Source organism: Rhipicephalus microplus, chromosome 2, assembly GCF_043290135.1.
Source record: "Rhipicephalus microplus isolate Deutch F79 chromosome 2, USDA_Rmic, whole genome shotgun sequence".
Classification (NCBI taxonomy): domain Eukaryota; kingdom Metazoa; phylum Arthropoda; class Arachnida; order Ixodida; family Ixodidae; genus Rhipicephalus; species Rhipicephalus microplus.
Window position 1 is genome coordinate 125620924 of NC_134701.1, and position 25014 is coordinate 125645937.

At 43.3% G+C, this 25014-nt stretch overlaps 1 protein-coding gene across 6 annotated transcripts in view; it reads right to left on the minus strand.

Annotated features, from left to right (window-relative positions):
• Positions 1–25014, minus strand: part of LOC119170756 (solute carrier family 45 member 3) — a 269172-nt gene that overhangs the window by 63895 nt on the left and 180263 nt on the right. For all 6 annotated transcript variants that reach the window (XM_075886770.1, XM_075886769.1, XM_075886766.1 and 3 more), the window contains exons 2-5: positions 21029–21215; positions 13799–14038; positions 6113–6271; positions 5230–5467 (exon numbers count right to left, since the gene is read on the minus strand). In XM_075886770.1, the coding sequence (XP_075742885.1) occupies positions 5230–5467; positions 6113–6271; positions 13799–14038; positions 21029–21215 (824 nt within the window). The remainder of the gene's footprint in view (positions 1–5229; positions 5468–6112; positions 6272–13798; positions 14039–21028; positions 21216–25014) is intronic.

A 25014-nucleotide genomic window follows, 5' to 3' on the forward strand; every position in this document is an offset into this window, starting at 1 on the left:
CACGGACACTCATTTGTTCCGGTCATTATTTCAGTTCGCACTGGCTTTTCTACGAAATACCTATTTTCTTTTCTTTTCATTCAAAGGACAGAAGTGTACCAGCAAGTGCACAGTGTGGCGTTTGAACTGCACACTTTTTACCGAGTGCGCACCGTTTGGCCCGTGCACAGCCCTACTACACTTAAGAAAATAGTTCACCAAAGCATTCAGACAGGCAATTTTAAGAAGCCCACAAACTGAAACGGCTGTAAAGCACTTACGTAATAGTACAAAAGTAATAAAAAATTTAGCTTTAGGCCAATATAAACGCATGCACCGTTTATGCTCGCTTCCACATTCCCCAGCATGTTACGTATATGACTGCGCGCCGCCTTCACCTCGTTCACACGTTGGATTGATGTCACGGCCGTGCAGTGAAGAGCTGTTTATTCAAGTTGAAATAGGAGGTGAGCAAATATCAGCAATACTTGTATTTGCCCTTATTCTCTCAGTGCCATATGCGAATTGACGGTCAGGTTTTCGGGGTGGAAAAAACGTATATGTAAAGAATCACGCGCTGCGTAGTCCTAGCTGTAACCCTAGCTCGTCTCGGCTAGTGCACATGGCGTATTTACAGTGTCTTGTTACAAGTAAAATCGAGCATATTGGAAACGTTCTTTGGTACAGTGTTCGAGCACCGATTCAATTCAGCGTATTTTAAAATTAGCGATACACTGTTTTTGGGGAAAACTTCAAATTAACTGAAACAACCCGGTCCGAAGGACAGGCGCCCAGCCGCCGGTAGTGTATGTTGATGCGTGATGCACGGCCATTTCTTGTTCACTTCAAGCGGGACTGCCTTTCGCCGATGACGAGTGCATCTCGCAAACGTGCCATGCGATTTAGGATCAATGCCAGTACTTTAACAATTATTTCAATATTATTATAAGTTTGTGCATGTGGTCATACTTAAAAGGTAAATAGATATGAAGGCTGTTGCCGAATGCGACAAAGTCATTTGCATCTACCATACAAATTCAGCCGCGCCTGTATTATTTTTTTCTTTTACGTAATGCTTTGATGCAATAAGGTTCTTCGGTATTGTTGAGTCTATTTTAGTGGAATTCTACTTTTGCAAAAAAATATTATGATGCAATTTTAGCTTCAGCAACTTCGGGATTTCACTTATTGATATTGAGAAAGTTGTCATTTCAGATGTTGGCAGAGTTTGAAAGTTGTGGTTAATCAATAAGTATGCAACGTTTTTGAGCGATGCTATTCTGAATGTAATGCATTTCTTCAGAATTTTCATTGTATATTCTGTTGTTATAGATCTATCGTCAGCTTAATGTATTATTATATGCATATATAATAATATGCTTGGTCCTTATAGGACTGCAGTATGTAATAAAAAAAAATATCTGTTCTAATTTCTTACATAGAGTGAGTGCCACTTGTCAAACTAGTTATAAATTACACAAAAACAGCATTCTTTCAGTTGTCCAACAACAACTTCATAAAGTTTACACCGAAAATGCTGTTTACAAGAAATAATCGGGCCTAAATACTTACTGGGTTTTAGAAATTTTATTCACAATTTTCTAGAAAGAAGGCATACTTTTGCCAGTCCTAAAAGTACTTCGTAGAATGTGCAATAAATATTTTGATAAATTGATGCTGTTTTTATATAGAAAGATTATCCTTCTGTTGGTACCACAACCACTGCATATAGTAGACACATTTTCAAAGCTTTTAAACATGTGTTACATTTATCAAATTTCTAATTTATGTATTCTTTTTTTTACATGTGAACTATTTGTTCCTAAAAAAATGTCAGCACTGTTGAATACGCTGTGCACAGAAAGCTCCATCATATTGTGCTAACGTGGTTACAAAGAACTACTGCCGGGCCGCTGGGAACAATTTTCTATTTAAAAGCCTGCAAATGTGCTGCTGCTTCTGCTTGGTGAGCATGATCAGAAAACAAATAAATTGGTTTTGCTTTGTCTTTTATTGGCAACATCTGTATGACTTTTTGTTATGCAGACTTTCCGATGCTGTGATATTTTGGTTGCTGTTCTTTAGAAAATGTTTCACTAGGACCAGAATATTGCACATACTGCATCACTGTTTGTTTGAAAACTTGACCTACTAATACAATTTTTTTTTCCAGTTTATATAAGCTGTCGTCCTGAAAAAAGTCAACTTCTGCCATCTGGAGCAAGATTAAGCATTGAAACAGTTTCACTGCCACCATATTCACCACTTAAATGTTGTATAATTTTATTTCCTGTTCTATCACCTTCCCAATTTGTGGGAGCCAGAGCACACAACCAATTTCATCGTTGAAACAGTCAGCTGCATGACTAAGCGGCAAGAGTGCTCAATAATGAGCATTGAAATAAAATAAAGCATTGGCAACAAAAGTACACGACAAAAACAACTTTTGTAAATAAAGGTGCATTGACTACTTCAGTATCACTTATAACTATAAAAGTACATACATACAAGAAAAAAAGAAGCAAGGACACTAAACAGTGCTTCTGCGCCAATGCTGCTTCCGGAATGCTATCAGTAAAAAAATTACGTTTTTTATCTAGAATGTGCGAGTATAAAGGGATGTTTTAAAATTGTTTGTCTTCGTTTTTCGTATTAATGGGGATCTCATGACTGCACACTACTTTAGTTATAAAAATGCACCATGCACTCCAACAAGTATTCCCGTGTGGGCAGGTGCTGTCATCCTCATAATCATACAGAATTAATGTTTCCCAACAAATGTTCCTACAGTGTGTTTTGTTAAAAATTGGTGAAAGCAGTTGCCTAAGTGATTGCTTATTGAAGAAGAGGACCTCATGATGTTTTTTTTCTCCCATTTTCTAGATGAGACTTACCCTGTCCATCAAAACTGATGCAGCTGTTTCAGAGGTAACAAAAGAATGGCTCCTGTGTGCTTCAGATCAAGGAGGTGCAACTATGCGAGAAGGTATGCCACTACGATAGATGAATTCAAGAGAAGCCCAAGAGACACTTCAGAATCACGAGAGCTCGCGAAATGGAAAAATGGCATATTGCCTTCTATACATTACGAGTAAGATAAACCGGAAGCACTGAAAATATTCATCTTGTTACTTTTCGTCAAGGAGAGCATGAAAAATCTACAAAAATGTAGCCGAGGCATCAAATTGTAGCCAAGACAAAAAACTAAAATAAATGAGCTAGGAATTGCATTGGTCAAGATTCTTGGCTATTGCATGGTATTCCAACACAGTGCCAACCGTAGAAAGAGGTGTTTCCAATGATTTTCCAATCACGGCCTTCCTTTGCTTGGCTAATCGTAAGCTTGTCATGCTTCCCAAGCACATACTTCCTTTGGCCTCCATTGACTTTTCAACCATGGACACCTTGGCTTCTGATGATTTACCATGCTTGGCACAAGCATATTTTGCTGATAGGGAAGGTACTCGGCTGCTGACCTGCAGGTCGGGGGTTCGAATCCCGCCTGTGGCGGCTGCATTTTCGATGGAGGCGGAAATAATGTAGGCCAATGTGCTCAGATTCGGGTGCACGTTAAAGAGCCCCAGGTGGTCAAAATTTCCAGAGCCCTCCACTACGACATCTCCTATAATCATATGATAATTTTGGGATGTTAAACTCCACATATCAATCAATCAATCAGTAGGGCAAAGGGTTTGTCCATGTGTTAGTCCATCTGTGCGTTCATCCATGGGTCCAACCAAGCACGTTCCGGCAAGCACACTTCTTCACGTACGCTGGCGATTCAGGACAATGATAGATAACTCGTGCTCAGCCCACACACCAACCAATCGGAGAGGAACTGCACCTTCAACGCTTTCTAGTGTACATTCACCCAACCGCCATATTGCATGTCTCTCTATGAAACAGCAGCACCATCTAGTATATCCTCACCCAACTGAGTTTGCATGCATCTCTAAGGGACAGCTCCATCTATGAAACGATAAGGGAGACGCTACTCTGGATTTGGCGACACTGATCGACGACCGACCAGGTGATGCTATAAAAAACTTCACTTCTAAAGCGACCTAGTTATACAGGGAAAAAAACGCCACCTACATCTTCCCACAGGGGGAACTCGAGTGAAAGCCTCGCAGAATGGAGGGGGGGGGGCATCGCGTGAGTGTTGCGTAATTAGGCATGGTTCGGGAATGCCTTATTGTTACTTCGTCTTCATTACTCTATTTATGAAATGAAGGATAAGCATTGCCTTAAACGTCAAGTGAAAGCCAAATAAAGACACTCTTGACTGAGTTCGGAACGTGTGATTCAGTGCTTACATATAAGAGGTGACCGGTGAAAGGTTGTGCAGCACAAGCAGTCTTTTTTTTTATTAGCAGGCGCTGCCTACGTCGGCCTTTCGAGGCGAGAAAAGGGGAGGCCAGCAACAGTTTTGCGGGGCTGGCACAAGACACGAGTATGAGACACGAGACGCGAGCATGTGCAGTGGACGTGTGGACTGTGCCGCCGCCTACATTAAAGCACGACATCGCGCGACTAAAATATGTTTCGCATTTAAAAGAACATGCTGCAGCTTGATAAGACTCGAACATGCATGCCCGATTGTTTTAGGAGCGAAGCTCTTTAAGGTGTGGGTCATTTCCTCCTCTGTAGTAGTAGTAGTAGTAGTAGTAGTAGTAGTAGTAGTAGTAGTAGTAGTAGTAGTAGTAGTAGTAGTAGTAGTAGTAGTAGTAGTAGTAGTAGTAGTAGTATTAGCAGCAGCAGCAGCAGCAGCAGTAGTAGTAGTAGTAGCAGCAGCAGTAGTAGTAGTAGTAGTAGTAGTAGTAGTAGTAGTAGTAGTAGTAGTAGTAGTAGTAGTAGTAGTAGTAGTAGTAGTAGTAGTAGTAGTAGTGTCTAGTCACCTCTAATTTATAAATTGTTCAATAGATTGTGTTCTGTGCATGTGTCCTTGGAAATACTATCACTAGGTGGCGTCAGTGGCTTTTGTATACTTGATGATTTTGTATAGTTGACAGAGGGATGGACGGACAAGCGGACAGAAGAACGAACGGACAGACCGACGGATGGACAGACGGATGCTTCGCCCCACTTATCATCATTAACTCCTAGGATATGCTGTGCATTTTCTTTCCTTTTGTTACACTACGCTTTCTATGAGGTGCTTAAGTTATACCCTGTTGGACGAGTCACGATTTACTTATAGTTACCATAAAACAAGGGCAACAACATATAAGGTTCTGTGATATCGTTCACCTGGTTCACCAATGGTGGGGGCGTTGCCATTGCAGGTGACGGGTAGACCATTATCGGTGACACCACCTTGAGGCCCCTTGTCGAGAATGACGAGGGTGCTTGGCGGCAGCGAACGCATGGCGTCCGCTATGCTTTCCGTCGGTTTGACAGGAGGCAACGGCTTTTCCTTGGCCAACACAGACGTCACCGCCAGGCACGTGATGAGCGCGACCAGCATGAGCAAAAACACGGCACGCTCCTGCACGTTAAAAAAGAATGTGATGAACAAGTGCACAGAGTCGGGGTCCCTTCAGATTGCATTCAAGATTAAGTGGATGACTCGAAAACCTTACTGCTTCATAAAACACAAAAATTCACACTCAGTTATGATATATTTTGGGGCTTTCACGGTTCATACTTGTTGTAAAACAGCTGCGGTGATAAACGAAAACCAGAAGAGAAGGACCAACCTAAAGCACACAAGGCACAGTGATCTACTTCGCATGTGATTTCAAAACGTACTCTTGCTGGTGTTCAAAGTCGACAAGAACTTGACATATAGAGGTAAGAGTGTATGTCTTCATGTCTGCAAAGCACACGCACACATATCCATAAGCTATAGAAGAATAACATGATAATTTCCTTGTGCTCGGTTGTGCTTACAAATAACTCACCACGTATGTACATGTGCCACAACGGTCTTGAAAAGGGACTAGTGTCGAAGTCACATGCATCATCATGATAATGAAAAAAAAAGGGCGACAAAAGAATATGATTTATATTCACCTGAAAAAGATAAACGAGCTCGCAAACACGTAGCAAGTATATTAAAATTTAAAGCTGACATATAAAATTTGCAGTGTTAAGACCTTTGGTTTGGTTAGGATAGAATGGAAGAGCTCGCCTGTCCCGCGTTTCCCAGGGCCGTGCCGGTCCAGTCGAGCGCGCTCAGCAGGTACCCGAATAGGCCACCCAGGGAAAGCGAGAACGAGTAGACTGAGAATCCATAGTCCACATCCGCCACCAGATCGTAAAGCAGCGACTGAGACGGATTCAGCAACGCCTGCAAATGCGTCATAGCGTAAGGCGTTTTAAAATGAACATTCATGCCACAGCTGTTAAAAATAATACATTTTTGTGCATTGTCCCTCAGGTGAAATTTTGAGCATGTGTGATGGACCTCTTATATGACTAAGATATTCGGTAGTATTGCAAGTTTAAGTTTTCAAACTTCTGTGTGAAAGTTATGACCCACAATAATCTTACAGGTTTTGTCCGTAACTCCTTTGGTTTTCGTATACTACTTGCACATTGCTTCCGGACACCACGACGTGTCATGATCAATGAAGAAGATTTTCTAAAATTTCCAAATATGAACATTTTCTAACTGCAGGGCTGTTTAGATTCAAGTGAAAACCATGCAGAGCACGTCAAAACAATCTGCAGGTATGGGCCAAAGAAAGTGAGTATGTGCCAAACGCCTTCTTACATAGCATAACTGTACATAAAGAGTAAAGAAGCGGGTGAAAACGGGATGTGACAGTGAGGAGTAGTATGAACATGAGGAGGAAGGACAAAAGGAGGCAAGTTGGTATGAAATGTGTTGCCAAGGGAACAGTCAACACGGCCTCAAGAACTCAGACTGACGTTTTGTAGCATCTGAATGACCTCGGAGCATAAAAAAGAGAATTTCTCGCAGTCTTCTTCGAAAGTCACCAGCTTGCTCGCCTGCACTTTTCTTCTTGTGATATGAGCCCAGTGTCATGCCTGTAGTTTTAGCCAGTACAATCTTTGTATGACCTTTGCAGTCGCAAGGCCTTTTTGTCGTTTATATTGCACGAGAGAATGTGACCACCGTCTATTTCCTAGAATTTAATCACCCTTGTGAGCTGCCACATTTTAGGTAAGAGGTTTTTGGCATGTACGAGTACAACATCGCCTTGCCCAACTTTCTTCCCCCAGCCTTTATCACATAAGTGTGGTGATCTCTGTTGGACCAAGCAGGTACTCTTTGTTTTATTGGAGGCGGAAATGTCGTAGGCCCGTGTGCTCAGATTTGGGTGCACGTTAAAGAACCCCAGGTGGTCAAAATTTCCGGAGTCCTCCACTACGGCGTCTCTCATAGTCATATGGTGGTTTTGAGACGTTAAACCCCACAAATCAATCAGTCAACTCTTTGTTTTATTGTTTCAAAAAGCTTTTTCTCAGATGCTTTCTGTTCTGAAGTCCCTGGGTGGTTTCCTTATGCGTCAACATCTCCGTTTTCTCAATGCCCCCTTGTGGATTCGCCCTGAATTTTCAGTCAATCAACAAATCGGACAACGTCAAAGTGCATGGTTGGTCGTCTTCGTATTCAGTATACGTGAGAGGGCTTGAATTGACAACGACTTCAACTTCCGCGATCATCATCATAAGTTCTTCAGAATGGTGGCAGGCTCTTCAGAGAATCTTGTGGAATCGCCTCTTCAGAGTTCTTACTAGCTGCTCTCACCATCCACCATACCACAAAGCGTTCGCCACAATAAGCTTCCATTTGACGACTTTACTGCTCAGATATCAGGCGACATCATTTTGTAACAGCGTGCTGCAAAGCTTTCACAAATCCCCCGACATTTTTTGAAAGGCTCTCACATTTTCAGAATAAATGACCTGGAGAAGTCGTCCTCTGGCATGAAAGCGACGTAAGGCGATCAAAAATGCCTCTCATGTCGTGCTGTACACCATTTCTAGGTCTATAGTTCTTAATGCAGTACACGTAAATACAGTCACATAGGTTTTTTCTCCTAACGTTGTTTTGACGAAGAGTGGTTCCACAAAATCTACTTTAACCACTTCAAAGCGTGTGCTGGTGTCACCCGATCCTTAACGCGAGGAGCTATGAGAGCATGTCCTGGTGCAACGGTATATTGTTTGCACAAGTAGCATTCTCTCGTCACTTTCTTGACCAGGCTTCGTGATTTGCACACCCGGAAGCGCTCTCGTAACTGGGTCAGGGTATGATGCACACCTTCATGCAGAACATGGCAGTGAACTCGGATTAGTTGTAGTTTTGAAAAGTGTTGATCGCTCATAAATATAATCGGTTGCTTAACACTTTCGACGGACGCTATCCGCTTCAAGCATCCACCAACCGGAAGTATCTTATTTTTGTCCTGAAATGGGTGGAGGTTTACGATGGGTGGTCTTTTGTCTATAGAACACTTTTCTGCGACAGCTTTGATTTCTGCGCTGAAAAATACGTCTTGTACGTGTTGAATCCTGTACTGCTCCGCCATCCATAGCTCCTCTGCAGTAAGGGCCGGGGCGAATTTGACGCTTGCAGAAATGGATGAACCTCTGCACCCATGCTGTAACTCTCAGAAGTTTGTAAAGTCTGCTACAACGCTCCACTGCAAGTAGCGTAGGCAAGGCTTTATTGGTAAGGAATAATTGAATGGCGACTTGCTCACAATTATGAGCTTTTAATTCGCTGTTCGCACTAATTGGGATGCACACTTGTGTTTCGGTTCTTTTAGCCAGCTAGGCCCACGCCACCACAATGTGCTCTTATCTACCTGGCCGAGAGATGCGCCTTGTGTCAGCAGGTCGGCAAGATTGTCATTACTAGGGCAATGCTTCTAAGCATAATGCTCATTTGGCTCTTGTATCTCTGTGACTCTGTTGTGATTGAACTGCTTCAACTTCTGTGCATCGCCCTTATTTCGTGATAGCGTACGCCATTGTTTAATTTATCCGCATTGTGCAGCTCTGCTGGGAGCCCGTAAATGCAATAAATATAAAACTCATCCTGGCATCTGAAAATGCCCCCAGAAGCTTTGAACTAGGCAAAGTTACCGTCTTGAGGGGTGCCACACATGACTGTGCCATTAGTAAATGGGGTCGCCTTGCTTTGTCAGCCACGATAAAGGCCACTATACCGTATACTAAGGGACTTGCGCCGCAAAAAACATGCACTTATAGTTTGTGGGGCAGCTTATCTTTGTTGCTGTTGAAGTAGCGCGGAACCTTAATTGATTCATGTTTTGTCAGCTGGTTCACCCAATCTTGCCATTCTTCTCATAAATACAAACACTCATCCAAGTGTAACACGGGGCCAGACATTCTGAAAAAATATTTGTACGAACACTGTGTACGGTGTGACGAATCCCATCGGGTCGAAAACTCTTGATGCTGCTTGCAGAACCAATTTTTTTGTGTCTGCTTTTGCGTCAAGAAAAGCAAGCAAAAAGATTGGCCTTCGAAAAGTTGAAGCCATTGCTCTGGGGACTCAATGCAATTGCTAGTACTCTAACTGAAGCTTCTTGAAGTACCATCATTTCTTTCCTGGTTGATTGGTTTTTGCCTTCCAACAGGTTGATAAGCCCCACAGAGTTTATTGTTCATTTGCGAAGATTCATTTTTGCCGAAAGCATGAGCTCTTACGCATTTTTACAAAACTCAACATCTTCGTCGTCAGTATCAGCTCCTGTTATTAAGTCGTCGATGTAGAACGATTCGCTCAATGTTTTGGCAGCCGAGGCCATACTTAGCGGGGCTGTTCTAATGTGATGAAGAATGGTCGCTGTCAGTATAAATGGGCTGCAGGTCGCTCCAAAAGGTACTCTGGTCATTCTTCATTCAAGCAGTTGCTTCTGTTGAAAATTTCGATTTAAACTCCACAACATCGCCTTTATCGAACTAGAGAAAGTGGAAGGCATCTCTGTCCTTTTCTTTTTTTCAAGTCTGAGTAAAGGGCTTTTTGATATCCACCAGTATGGCAATGGGGTTCGTTCTGAAGTGCAGCAATATCCCTGCGAGGTCTTGGTAAAAGTTGTTGCCTTACTCTAAACACTCGTTGAGCGACTTGCATCCTCATGGCTTTGACGACTTGTTGAGGACGAATTCAACTTTTGTTGTCAAAGCCTGTTTTGGAATAACTTCTTTATGTGTCAAGCTCTGCTGCGGTGGTCTAGTAGCTAAGGTACTCTTCTGCTGACCCGCAGGTCATGGGATTGAAAACCGGCTGCGGCAGCAGCATTTTCCATGGAAGTAAAAATGCTGTACGCCTGTGTGCTCAGATTTGGGTGCACATGGAAAAATCCCAAGTGGTCCAAATTATTGGATCCCTTCACTTCGGTGTATCTCATTTTCATATGGTGCTTTTGGGTTGTAAAACCACACAAATCAATCATTCTTCATGTGGCATGTAGAAAGCTTGTGCCGGATTCGCAGGTGGGTCCTTCACTAATTATGCATGTTCGACTAAGTCACCTATCATGACGTCGTAAGGCTGCAGAAGACCTTCTCTGTTGGATAAGCAGCTCAAAAGTTTCTTCCGTCTTATAGTGGTGACTTCCTTGTTGTCACATAATTCAAACCCAACTTCCCAGAGAAATGACACTTCGTATCTGCCTCGATCTCGATCTCCTTGTTTCCGAGATCAGATATGCCTATACTCAGTAGTTCCCCAAATGACCAGATAAACTTTAATTCCACACCTACTTCAGTTTTACTGCACAAATATTATGACTCGTGAGTCAACTGCCTTTGACGACAAGTGTTCTGCGCTCCCTTGGAATGTCCATGCCAACTTCAAGTTTATGACAATGACTTTTCTTTTAATTCCCGGTCTGTGCATTTCGCCAGTGATCACCGCCCGCAACTGGTCGAAGCCGACCAGCCCAGTTATTCTATTTTCCTTCTCAATGAATGAGTGGAACGGCTCATTGGCAATATCGTGCCCAGTTTTCTAGAATGATGTAACACACACCGAGGCCATCGTGCTGTCTGACATGCCTAGGCAATTGTGGGGTATCTCGATGGCCTTCATTGTCAATTTCACGTCAGAGTGCTGACTTCTGAGGTAAAGCTCTACAATACGGAGTCTTTCAATGTGTAAGGGCTGATGTTGCCAAAAGTATTGATTGCAATAGTTGCAAAGCTAAGACACTTTAACTTCAACTGCCTTGAAAGTTCATCGGTTATGAATGTGCGTTCACGTCCTCCATCGAACACGCCTCTTATGTAGCGACACGAATAATTGGTCACAGCCTATGTAGCAGCAAGCATGTAGAAACACATAAGTTTGCAGGAGCACGCAGGTCGAAGTGTCACCACTTACATTGTGCTTGGTGGTAGCTGCACATACGCTCGTACTGCTGCCTTTGACGTCTTCACGCACTCATCAGCTCAGCTTTTCCTAATCGCACATACTTGACGCATGGCAACCTCTACATCCCGAGCATGCAATCCTACGCCTGCAACCTCTTACTCAGAGACCTTTTGTCGTTGCCTCAAGTCTCTCAAGTTGCCGGTGAGAAGCTTCTTCTCTGACAGCGGCAGGTCTCTGTAGCAGGAGTCCGTGAAGTGGAGCGTATACTTGCAAATAATGATGCAGCCTGTATCTGAAGATAACTTTGAAGCTTGGTTGGGAAAAACCGATGACGCTGGAGTCACATTGTCAATGCGGGGATGTTTATTTCTGGAATAGGCCATTTCAACGCATCCTTCCTGTTCCCCAAATTCACTTTTCTCGGGGCTTTCAAATTCAATACAAAGTGAAGGAGACTATTACCTTCTGTGGCATGTTGATCGTTGCTGACACTTTCATGCTGGGTCGCGCAGGATCGATTATACGCTATGACGATGTCATACTGCAAAGACCTCAGCAAAAGGTCGCATAAGACCGATAAAAAAGACCCTTTGCTCAAGCCAAGAGTGTCAAGGCCCCGCGTATTAATGAGCACTTGATCATAGAGCTTGCGGACTTGTACCACTGCCCCAGAAAACCGTACTAGAGTGAGCCTTCACAGCTTCTAAAAGTACTCTTGTTTCAGGCGCTTCTTCGTAACATGCTTCCTTGGTAAGAAGCCTTGCTATGGCTGTTGCCGTGTCGCTCTTGAATAAAAGGCTGAGATAATCGATTTCTTCAGCCAAGGTGAGATTTTCGTTCCTGTTGATGAGCTGATGAAATTTCTTCCAGAATGCGTTCCACGTGCACAAGTCACCTGCGAAAGGACTAATTGTCCACTTTGGCATCTTAACTCCTGGCCTTTAAGCTGGTTCAATGTAGCTGCTGCACGTCCCGAGCTTCGTCGGATGGTGAAACAACAAATACATCGCTGTGCTGCCGGCGTTTACTCTGAAGTTCCGCTAACATGCAAATTGTGTTAGTCTATTTGATGAAAACACCATACTCCACTTCGAAGGCCTCGTCACTTATGTGGCTTTAAATCTTTTCGTTCATCTTTTTCAGCTCCTCGTTGCTATTTTATAGTCTGTCATGAATTTCATATATTTGTCTCAATGTCATGTCATCATTATCAGGTATAGCACTCGCCTCTTGAATTAGCTTGGTGTTTTGAGCCTTTCAGGTGGTCCTCTTGATCTTCAACTTATCTATGGTGGTCAGCTGCTCGGAAGGCCTCAGTGGTTTGTAACTGTACCAGTAGGTAGCCACCAGCAATGTCCCTTGACGGTAGCTCTTGGTTGTCATTTCCCGAGTTTAACGGTACCAAATATAAAATATGTGACCAATGAAACAGTCGACACGGACTCAAAAACACAGACCGATGTTTTTTAGTGTCCGAATGAGTTGATAATGTAAACGAAAATGATGATAATGCCTCCACTATGGCTCATGCTCACTCAACGGGACTGACCAAAAATTGGTGGTGTTGTTCTTTTCATCAGCGCTTGGCTCGTACCTAATGGAGTGAATTGGCCGATTATAACACGAATTCTCCCGATATTTTCCATATTGCTTCATTCCTAAAAACGCGAGTTTGCTATTTATAATTTAAAGTTTCAAGTGCGAATCGAACAATATGTAGCGAGTGCAAAGTTTAGCAAGAGAATTGTTGTCGCAGTGATGTATTTCTAAACAGCAAATAAAACATCTCTGCTGCTGTACTCCAGTGTAGAGACTCCAAAAGAAAGAACGGGTTCTTACAATTGCAGGCCCAGTTTTTAAAGAAGTGGTGCTATTATGCTTTTTCTGGATAAATGGAAACAACGAAAAGATAAAAAAATGGTGATATGAACATTTAGGCTTTTCAAGGTGGGTTTCCATTGTCTTCTTCGAACGAACTCACGAGCTCGCTCGCCTGCAGTTTTTCTTCTTCTTGTGCAATGAGCGTGTGAAATTTAACAGAGGGTATAGCATGACAATGCCTTGCGTAGTATTATTCTGCATTATTGGTAGTGGGTACATGACATACAGCTTCTATAGTGCAGCAAAGTCGTGTATAGCATATTATAGCAAGGGGGTGTGAAAAGAAGGGGAAATTGAGGAGGGACGAGAGGAGAAATGACCATTTAAAAGGTTTTAAAGAAAGAAAGCAGGAAGAAGATGTAGGAAGAATTAAAGATCTCTACGGGAAGGGCATTTATGTGATACAAGACTTTAAACAGATCTACAATGTGATGGTGCTTTAGGTAACCGGTGATGCGTAACGCAGCAAAGCAGAAATATTTTGCTATAGGGAACATCAGTGCACACTGCATGCTCCACTTCTTCCCTGGTTTCATGTGTGTGGAGCTGAAACACGTGCCTTCACTATGTATAAGCCGTTCACCAAACTTTTTTTTGCATTAGACAAAGGAGTATCACCTGCGTAGCGAAGTCAAGGACAATGGTGGCCACCGCCAGCACGGGGCCGTGCGCAGAAGGGGCAAAGATGAGGTCGGCAAACGCAATGGCTGCCAGCGCGAGGCTGAGAAGCGCACCGAGGCCCAGAAGGAACGGTCGCCGGCGCCCCAACCGCGAGCGACACCGGTCGCTCCAGGCTCCCACGAGCGGTACACCCAGGATGCACAGGAAGGGGCCCATGCCCAGGATCACTCCGCGTGCCTGAGTAAAAGGAGGGCATAGCTGCCAGTTATAACTACAAACCAAGTGCCATACAGAATCCTCACGCATGCTAAGCGAAAAATAATATTAAGCCAAAATAAAGCAAGAAATTAGATAAGAGGGTGGCTATATCGATAATGAAATTAGCAAGCTTTAATAACAGACTAATTTTATATAGATTTAGTAGTACCTAAATGTACCATGCCGGTAACAAAATGGTATTAGCCCGTTCCTTATTATGGAATACCGTGATACAAACTGTTTAGTTGCACAGCTTGATAAATATGCACAATAATGTGATAATGTTCCGATTATTCTTAATACAGGTATTTCAGGCTATAAATGTGAAGTTCCTGCTTCTGCGGTACAGTGCTACCTGAACGATAAAAGGCCCTTCTGAAAAACTACTAATTGCTATATCATGGCACTTTGTGCGGTGTATCAAGTGTTTTAAAATCTTGAAGGATGCGTGAACCTCGCGCTGAAGACTAGAACGCAATAGCCTAATTGAACCTTCTTTACATCGCCTTGTCAATTGCTAGCCTAGCTTCGCGTTTTGCTGGGCATTTCAACTGTGAAGCAAAAAAAAGATTGTATGTGCATGTAAAACCTGCAGTTTTCCAACTATGCCCTATCACGCCTACTGCAAGAACAGCTGTGAAGTACCCAGTACACTACAGTTCATCCTTTTGCGAGTCGGCAAAGAATCCACTAGGCGTCTGTATGGCAACGCGCACAACTTCTCAGCTTCACACGCTGTTGTTGCTGTTATTAACTGTGATAGTGTGCCTGCATGCTTTCCGATTTGGGGGCCTTTAAACGAACCACACGTTGCACCATTCACATATTTTATAGCCTGATATGATAATACGCTACTTCTACACAGAATCACACTCTTCAATGTCACGTCACGCACCAAATAAGACTCACAAAAAAAAAATTCGAGCACGGCCAAGACTCTATGGCACAACATCTGCTCACCATGCAGAACCTGGGTTCGATTCCCACTTAACAGAAGTTCACAACAATGTCGACTCGGGTTATTTGATTATTCACGAGCGTGAAAATAACCGCATAAAAGACGGACTAACACACAGGAACAAACGAGTTCCGACTTCTAATTACAAAGGGTTTCTTTTGCTTTCTTTCACACTTATGTCAATTTTCCCCTTAACCAATCATGCTGGCAGTGGAAATTCTGCGAAACCAGCCCTTTAAGGTTAAGGTGGCAACAGGCGCTGCGAATTAAGGAACTTACGTGTGTATACTATAGTTTTGTTCCCGTGTGCACAAGCTGCCTAAGGAAAATGCAAGTTGTGGCTCATAAGCTAAGTGGAAACATAAGTACAACTATTGATTGCTATAAATATCTGTTATTAGAAATAAAATATCATAAACACCTAGCTGGCTACCCGCCAAAAAAGCCACTTTTCTCTCACTTTTGGTTACCCATTCAACCAGGCTAACAAAACATTTTTTTTTTAATAACGAGTGTATTGTGATCTATTTTCTTAGCAATATCTCTCAAGGACTTTCGCATACATGCACTAAGAATTATGTGCGTGTATCACTTCAAACACACTAATACTTAAAATTTTCTCAAATGGGGAAGTTCTTTGCGCGATTGCATAGTCATCGCACATCGCTAGTAATAACTTACTATCTATCTATGACTGTTACCAAGCTCGCGATCACAAAGCTGTCTGAAAAGAAGCAAGATTACACATGCCCTGTGCTTGGACAGGGCCCCACGTATGTACATGAGATGTATACTCTATATGCCATTTCATATATTCTGACGCCAAAAATGCAGCTTCTCAGGTAATTGCAATGTTTACCTTGCATTCTGACTGCAGTATGAGAAGTGCAATTAATGGCTCTGTGTTGTTGGCTAAGACGCCATGAGGGTATCTGTTGAATCATTGCAAATTCATGTACCTGACATGCTATTTTTCATCAAATGGTTCTTTATTTCTTTCCTTTATTGCAATAGCAATTATATGAACAGTCTCGCTTGGTTTTCGCCATCACCAAGGCCTCCATGTATATATATATATGTATATATATATATATATATATATATAAGGGGAAGGATGCGCTCGCCTCCTATTTCTGGGGAACATCACCTTTCCGGCCAGGGTGGTCTGTGCCTCGGCGCACACGCTTAACTTGTGAGCGAACAAGAGGTGGTACTTATGGCTGCCACACTATCGCGGCAACGTTCAGCGCGCGGCTCTTGATGCCACAGCAGATGGCAGCTTCTATGGGCTCCGCTCTCAACACAAAAACAAAATGGCGCCGAAAGTGTATCTGGACCGCCCGTTCACCTATAGATGCGCCGTACACATAACAAACTGCCACCAGCGGCATCAGACAAGGTATAGACCTTATTGCCAGCATGCGCGGCCCACGGGAAACACTCCTCATCAATGCCGTCACTGCGCACGAGCCTTGTTGTGGTCATCTACTGTGGCCACGCCGCAGGAAACTTGGTTACTTAGCAAGCGCATGTTTACCACAATTCATATTGCTCCTAAACATGCTGTCTTTGCTTCTTAAAACAATCGAATATGTTGCTATCACAATCATTGGTTCGTCTTTTTGGTGAAACTGTGACTTTTTTTATCCCTCTCTATAACATTGTGCAATGCTCCCTCAGGTCTGCTTCTTTGCTCTATGCCGGAAACTAGATCTTTATGTACATGCTTATTAAGCACAACACGTCGGTTTCTACAAAGAGAAAGCGCGGTCTTTCCTTCAAATCCAAACAAAATGAAGCGTGGAAACGTAAAAATGATAAATCCTTTCGGTAACCTCCATAAATAATGACATTGCCGTAACAAAAATGAATGATCGTCAACAAGGTGAAAACTTAGAAAGCATCAATCATTGGAGAATGGTGCAGACAGCAGAAAGTGTGGGGGAGCAGGTGGGGCAGCAGGAGTTGCCATATATTTAGGTTGGGCGGCCTGACTCCACGGATTCCCCATTGGATATTGCGACAACCTCGAAAGTCATATCAACATGCGTAAACTGGGCATCATAGCATCGCCTGACCGTCTTCCTCAACTAGTCGATATACACATGTTCATATAAGGGTACTGGATACTATAATGAGCAGTGCCTATACGATTTGATAGAAGAGGACATAAACCTTAGTTCCAGTGCTTTGCTTTCTTTCTTTCTCACTTCTCGGCTCTACAACCTGAGGACTAGCTTATCTAGAACGGCTATTGACATAGAACACAACATATTGGTATGTTTTAGAACACGTATATACGTCATATATAGGAGCTTGCATGCAGTGCCTCTACCAGGCCGACTTATCCCGATACAAAAAAAAGGGCGAAGGACACCGTTAATTTGTATCTTTACAGCTAAGGTGTCTCGCTTCTAATCTCGAGGACTCGAGTTAGTATAGCACGGCTATGGCCGCAGCATGTCATCACCACCATCATCATCGTCATCGGCCTGACCACGTCTACTGCAGGTCAATTGCCTCTCCCATGTTCCGCCAGTCAACCCCGCCATGCGCTTCCTGTTGTCGCGCTATACCTGCCATCTTCTTAATCTCATCTACCCACCTAGTTTTCTGTCTTCTCCCAACGCATTTGCCTTCTCTATAAATTCAGTCAGTATCCCTGCCTACGCGTTAACAGCCCGGCCCATGTCCATTTCTTCATCTTGATTTCAACTATCCTCTTCATAACCACCACTTGTTGCCTAACCCACTCTGCTGTCTTCTTACCTCTTGTGGCTACACCTGTCATTTTCCACACATTGAAGGAAGCTATATGCAAGGACACCAGTGCACTCATACTTGGATGCACCTCAAGAAACTCAAGATGGCGAAAAATTGATCTGGAGTCTCCCACTGCGCCGTGCCAAGTCATAATAGGGCGGTGAACGCCAATCTTCTGAATGTTTTTTTATAGTTTCTGTTGCTATAAAATGCTCTCAAATATGAAATCTTTGTTTTATCACTGAGCATACATACATAATATCTGGCAACATGGTAATGTAAAGGAGCATACGCACAAGCTAGAAGCTGCTACTTTCATCTCGTATTCGAGCAGAATTGTACATAGCCCTGTCGCGGTGGTCTATCAGCTAAAGTACTCAGTTGCTGACTTCCAGGTCACGGAATGAAATCTCTGCCACGGCAGCAGCATTTTCAAAGGAGACGAAAATGCTGTAGGCTCGTGTGCTCAGATTTGGGTGCAGGTTATTGAAACTCAGGCGGTCGAAATTTCCTAATCTCTGCACTATGGTGTCTCTCGTAATCTTATGGTGGTTTTGGAACGTTAAACCCAACATATTAAATTCAAAGCATTTCTTAGTAAACTTCGGGGACTTCGAGCTTATCTGTCTATCTAGTCGCCGTCGACATTTAGCTCTCCTTGCTGTTTCAATGATGGGATCTATACCAAATATTTATGGTGCAACATAACTATATAACGAGCACAAGTGACTAGTCTAAACATGAAAACCATGAGATGTATATCATGAATGGGATGATTTGCATGTCATGCTCTTGTTGCTCTTCCGGTAATTTCGTTTACATGAAATATTGCAAAACTGGTACGGTACGACATTACTGCATCCCGAACATAGGTGGCAGGTAGTAACGTGAAAATCATTACATGCATGTCATTTATATCATGACTACACACTATACGCTCATGATGTGCTCGCGGTCATTTCGCTAGCTTCACATCTAACGAATTTGGTATTACATGACATGAATGTATGATGAAGGTATATGACTGGTGCACACATAACCATGACATGCGTGTCTTTTAAGAACGTGACTACATGCCGCGCTCATGAAGTGCTCGCGGCCTCTCACTAGCTTCACATGTACCAAATTTGGTATTACGTGATGCGAACGGACGACCAAGGTGAATTACACGTCCAAATATAATAAACATTACATGACTGTCATGTAAAACATGACTACATGCTACGCTCATAGCACACTCGTGGCTATTTAGGTAGCTTCACATATACCAAGTGTGGTATTAGATGACGTGAATGGATTAATAAGATATATGACTGGTGCAACCATGTGATCATGACATGCAGTCATGTAAAAAATTGGCCCCATAACTGCATGTTACAGCAAATGTCATTGAAAGACGATAGTCAATTGCGTCTGAAGAGAGTGAACAAAACTTTTATTTGATGTTCTGTGCAAGAAAATCGGTGAATGGAGTTCTGGAGGCGCTGCGTTAGAGTGCCTCGAGCGTACAACGGAGGCGAATGAGTGCGTCAAGTCACATCACACGCGAGACATGAGTGCTATCTGGAAGTTATCCTAGAAAACGGGGCACACGCCATGCGCGCCTGTCTCCGAGGTCTTAAGATGTAGAACGCAAGGCGACGGGTAGGTGCCATCATCGTGTCGTCTTAGCAAAGCGCTGGAAACACTTGCCGTTTCGGCAAGCGTTGCGTGGCCAGTGCAGCGTTTTAAAGCCTACGATCCTTAAAATTACTTATGTACGCCTTTTCTAGTAAAAAATACACATACATAATATTGACGTGTTGTTATGTGCCCTCAGATATGCGCAATAATTGCTTTTTAATTGACAATCGCACAAGTATGAACACTGAACCTTGAGCAATATTGGTGGGCGCTGCGAATGGGGTCGGCCGTTGAAGTGTTGTTTAGTCACTTTGATGTCGTTTGGAGTACCGTTAGGAGTGGACAAACAGACAAATGTACAGACAGACAGACAGCCCAAAATTTTTGCGTCGAAGGTCCCCAAGAAAGACTATCACCTTTAAAACATGTATACATGCCACGCTCGTAATGCACTCGCGGTCGTTTCGCTAGCTTCACATATACCAAATTTCGTTTTACTTAACGTGAACAGACGAAGAAGAAAATGACACGTCTTAACATGATAATCATGACATGCCTGTCATGTAAAACATGACTACATGCTACGTCATAGTGAGTTCGCGACCATCTCGCTATCTTCACATACCAAATTTGACGCTGCTTGACGGGAATAAATGACGAATGTGTATGACTCGTGCAAACATGATAATCATGACATTTGTGTCATGCAAGAACATGACTACATACGAAGCTCATGATACCGCAGCCGTTTGGCTAGCTTCAGATCACCCAATTTGGTATTGCGTGAGGTTAATGAACGACAAAGGTAAGTTACACATCAAAACATGATAATCATCATCAGCATGTCCTGTAAAACACGACCACATGCTACCCTCACAGCGCGTTCACTGCTATGTTTCAGATATACCAAATTCGGTATTACGTGACGTGAATGGACAACGAACACGAACACCAGGTGAAAAGATGATAATCATGAGATGGAAGTCATGTACGGCATATTATACATGCCTATCACTGCTTGCGCTGGTATTACAAACGTTACTGATGCCGTATTTACGCGACTATAAACAATGTACTTGCACATTATGCAGATTCCTGAGGGCGCATAGCATTTCTACTTGTTTACTGTGTACTACATCAATGCGTGTCGTAGCGTTGTGGTGCCTTTAAAGTGACATATCAACCTTCATTCATGCTTCGTTTATGATCGATTCCCACTGCACGTGGGATCTGCCAATATTTAATCAATCAGAATTTTAAATTAATGAGAATAGTGGGAAAATATTCTATCACAGGAATTAATTACTGAGAAACCGTGGAAACGTGTAGTTCCTGCGAGCGTCCCGCAGGTAGCATGAAATGTAGTGTTTATAAAGAGACTGTATTAGGAAGTAGTCTTTACGTTTGAATGTAAGCTGCATGCGTCACAAACGCAGTGGCCGTTCGCATTCGCAGGTAATGTTGATGGTTAGCGACACAAAGGTCACAAAACAGTCACACTAAACATGTTGTTGCGCCACACCCTCCGTGAGCTATGTCCCATTGTGAAAGTAAGATGTGCATAAAAGCCCAGTCTTGAGTAGAGCGCCGCATGATCGCCATGAAATCGTGGGAGTTACGGTCACCTTTTCCGAGAATCCGGCCTTTCGCAGCATGGGCGGCAGGTAGACAAAGCATCCGCAGGCGCACAGGTGTGCCCCGAATGCAACCAGGTTGATACCCACGGTCCAAGGCAGCTGTCGCCATGACCGTGAGCTCATCGCCTCCGGCGGCACGCTAGCTTCGCTGCTAGTGTTGGCAGTGCCGTTAGTGCTGGACAAAAATAAAATAAAATAATAAAAAATGTAAAAAACTGTGTTACATCTTTTGTTCAACAGAGCAAAGGTCTCTTAGATAAAAGAGAGCAAATTTGCAACGTGCTTTCAACAACAAACCGGTTCTTTACACGATTCATTGGCGATATCTCTTTAGGGATGCATAGCGTTGTCGTGACGTTCGTTCACAAAGGGAGCGACAACATTCAGGATCTCGCAGAAGTTCCTCGTTCCAATCAACATGAAGCAGCTGCTGCAAGCTAGCTGTGAAGAACCCTTAAGCAATATGTGCATGCCGAGTTGAACAACTGCTTTTTAATTGACCACTGATTCGTGTAGAAACACATGGAAAAAATGCAATAAAACTGCTTTTTACGGCCTCTAATTAGAGTGTATTGTTAGCATGCATCAACGAGAATACGAATCGCTAACTGACAACCACCACTAAGTTTTTTTTAGGGGCAAGCTTGTTAGAGTCGAGCCATGTCCTCTGTCCCTAGGCGTGACACGGTATGGATATCTCTGTCCATATGGACATTCATAAGAATAACCATATGAATATCACGTGAATATCTATATCCACATATCTAGCCGCATAAACGTTATTATGGATATAGATATGAACATCTATATATATGTGGATATCCATATGAATATTCATATGAGCATCTCAACACTATATGTGCATTGGGAATAATAAGCAACTTTGTATAAACTGTACACACATGTTGTCACGTCTTTGCATAATTGAGTGGGCAAAGTACGGGAGTCAATGGTCCGCCGGAGCATTGCTCCCTCGTCATCATTCACATCAAGAATATGCCGTAATTTTTTAAGGCCTTTCACTGTGGCATTTTAACGATGTCTCCCGAGACTGTACACTTATTTGACATTGTTACTTGCAAGCTATGCAACTGTGTTCATTTTCTAAAGTATAGCACGGTAGTACGTGGAGGTCTTCTTGCATGCATGTAGATCGACAAGAGAATGGGGGTTCTTTACTGAGTACTTCACGGCCGAGTCGGACGCTTGCATCATGCGGTGCATCATGAATACTGTGAGGAGCGACTTGATACGCACAGTTGATGACACATACACAAAACAGCACATGGGAAGTGACAAGGTAACTTCAGGACTGCTTTAGCTGTGTGAAAATCACAGGCAGTGTTTCGATGGTCCTTCATCAATAAAAGACTGTCTTCGGTGAAAATTCAGCTTGGAGGAAAAGCGAAACACCCTGCAAAACCACACACTCACGCACCACAATATTGACACTTTATAAAATATATATATATGTGCGTGCGTGTGTGTGTGTGTGTGCACGTGCGTGCGTGTTAGCGTACGTGCGTGTGTGTGTCAATAATGTGGTGTAGGTCTATCTTTGGGCTTAGTCCATTTGCCCACCCAAATATGAATTAATTTGAAATCGGTGCGTACATCAATCTACTCCACATACAAAATCGTTTTTTGTTTTTTAGCGAGCACCACTGGCGAAATTCCTTTAAATTACTGGAAAGACAGACCTAGCCTCATCCCATCTACATACTGCATATTGCAAACACAGGCGTTACCATAAAAAAATTGGCAGATCCCACGTACAGTGGGAATCGATGATATGCGAAGCAAGAATGGGAAAGGTTTATTTGTCACTTTAAGATCAGCACAAAGTTACGAGGTGGAGGTAAATGATGCCATACATGTCTTCCGCGTCATGATTATGTTTGGATGCATCGTTTACCTTTGCCATCTATTCACATCATGTGATACCAAATTTAGTATATGTGGAGCTATCAAAACGGCCGCAAGCACGCTATGAGCGTGGTATGTTGTCATGTTCTTATATCACGCGCGTATCAGGATTATGTTTCCACCAGACATATACTTTCATCATCCATTGACGTCACGTAACACCAAATTTGGAGTTTGTGGAGCTGGCAAAACGACACCGAGCGCATCATAAAGCACCCAATATACTCCAATGTAGCTAGCGTTCATGCGCACGCACGCCGGGCACAGCGATGATACGTTAGCAAAACACGAGCACTCTATCGCCTGACGTCAGAGGTGACGGGCGCGTCCGTCAGCGCGGCCCGACGGCAACCGATGCGAAATGCGACATGCTGCATTTCGAGCCGATGCGTTACCCAGACAACACTGCGTCTCCCTCTTTTCGTGAAGGAGGTTTGCTGGATACGCTGAAACAAGCGTGTGTCAAAGCAACGCAGTGCGGCGCACGCCTGTGATTATATGCCAGGACCGGTGCCTGTCGTGGCAACGCCGGCGTGACGCGACGAAATGAATGCCGGCGAGCACACTCACCGCGTCATGTTGAAATGTATTGACGCCTTGACTGTGGCATGTAGTCATGTTCTTGCATGACTCACATCTCATGATGGTAATGTTTGCACCATGCAGTCACATACCTTCGTCATCCATTGGCGTCAAGTAATACCAAATTTGGCATGACTGAAGCTAGCGAAACGGCCGTGAGTGCATCACGAGTGTGGCATGTAGTCACGTTACATGGCACGCATGTCGTGCAATTTGGTACATGTGAAACTAGCGAAACGGCCACCAGCGCATCATGAGCGTGGCATGTAGTAATGTTGTTACGCGACACGCATCTTAAGATTATCATGTTTGTACCAGTCACATACCTTCGTCATTCATTCACGTACTATAATACCAAATTTGGTACATGTGACGCTAGCGAAACGGCCACGAGCGCATCATGAGCGTGGCATGTAGTAATGTTGTTACATGACAGGCATGTCATATTTTCATGTTAGGGTCTGTCGCTTGTGTTTGCCATGCAATCATATCATACCTTCCCACTTTTGCAACATGCAATGTGAACGATACCACTGCAAGAGCTGCAGGACTATGATATGAAAATCATGACATCCATGACAAACATGACATCCATGACAAACACGTCATGATCTTCATGTTATGACTAGTCAAACATGTTCTTGCAATCATGTTATGCCACATCAAGTTTGGTATCAATATCATTATCAAAACGGCCAGGAGAGCTAAAAGTCCTAGGTGGCTAGACAGACAGACAGACAGACAGACAGACAGAGACAGACAGACACAGACAGACAGACAGACAGACAGAGACAGACAGACAGACACAGACACACAGAGACAGACAGACAGACACAGAGACAGACAGACAGACACAGAGACAGACAGACACAGACACACAGACAGACAGACAGACAGACACAGACACACAGACAGACAGACAGACACACAGACAGACAGAGACACACAGACAGACACAGAGACACACACAGACAGACACAGAGACACACACAGACAGACACAGAGACACAGACAGACAGACACAGAGACACAGACAGACAGACAGACAGACACAGAGACACAGACAGACAGACAGACAGACAGACAGACAGACAGACAGACAGACAGACAGACAGACAGACAGACAGACAGACAGATAGATAGATAGATAGATAGATAGATAGATAGATAGATAGATAGATACGCTCAAGGTCGCCGAAGTTTGCTAAATAATGCTTCGCATTTGAAAGGAGAATAAAAGCACAACATACACAAGCTGTAATAATTGTTGGGGTTTAACCTCCCAAAGCCATGAGATCATTATGATGGACGCCACCAAGAAGGGCCGCGAAAATATCTGGAATTCTTTGACGTACACCTAAATCTAAGTACACGAGCCTTAAGCAAACACAACTACCACGGTAGGGATTCGATCCCGATACCCACATGTCAGAAGTCAAGCGCCATAAGACCGCCATGTCCGGTGC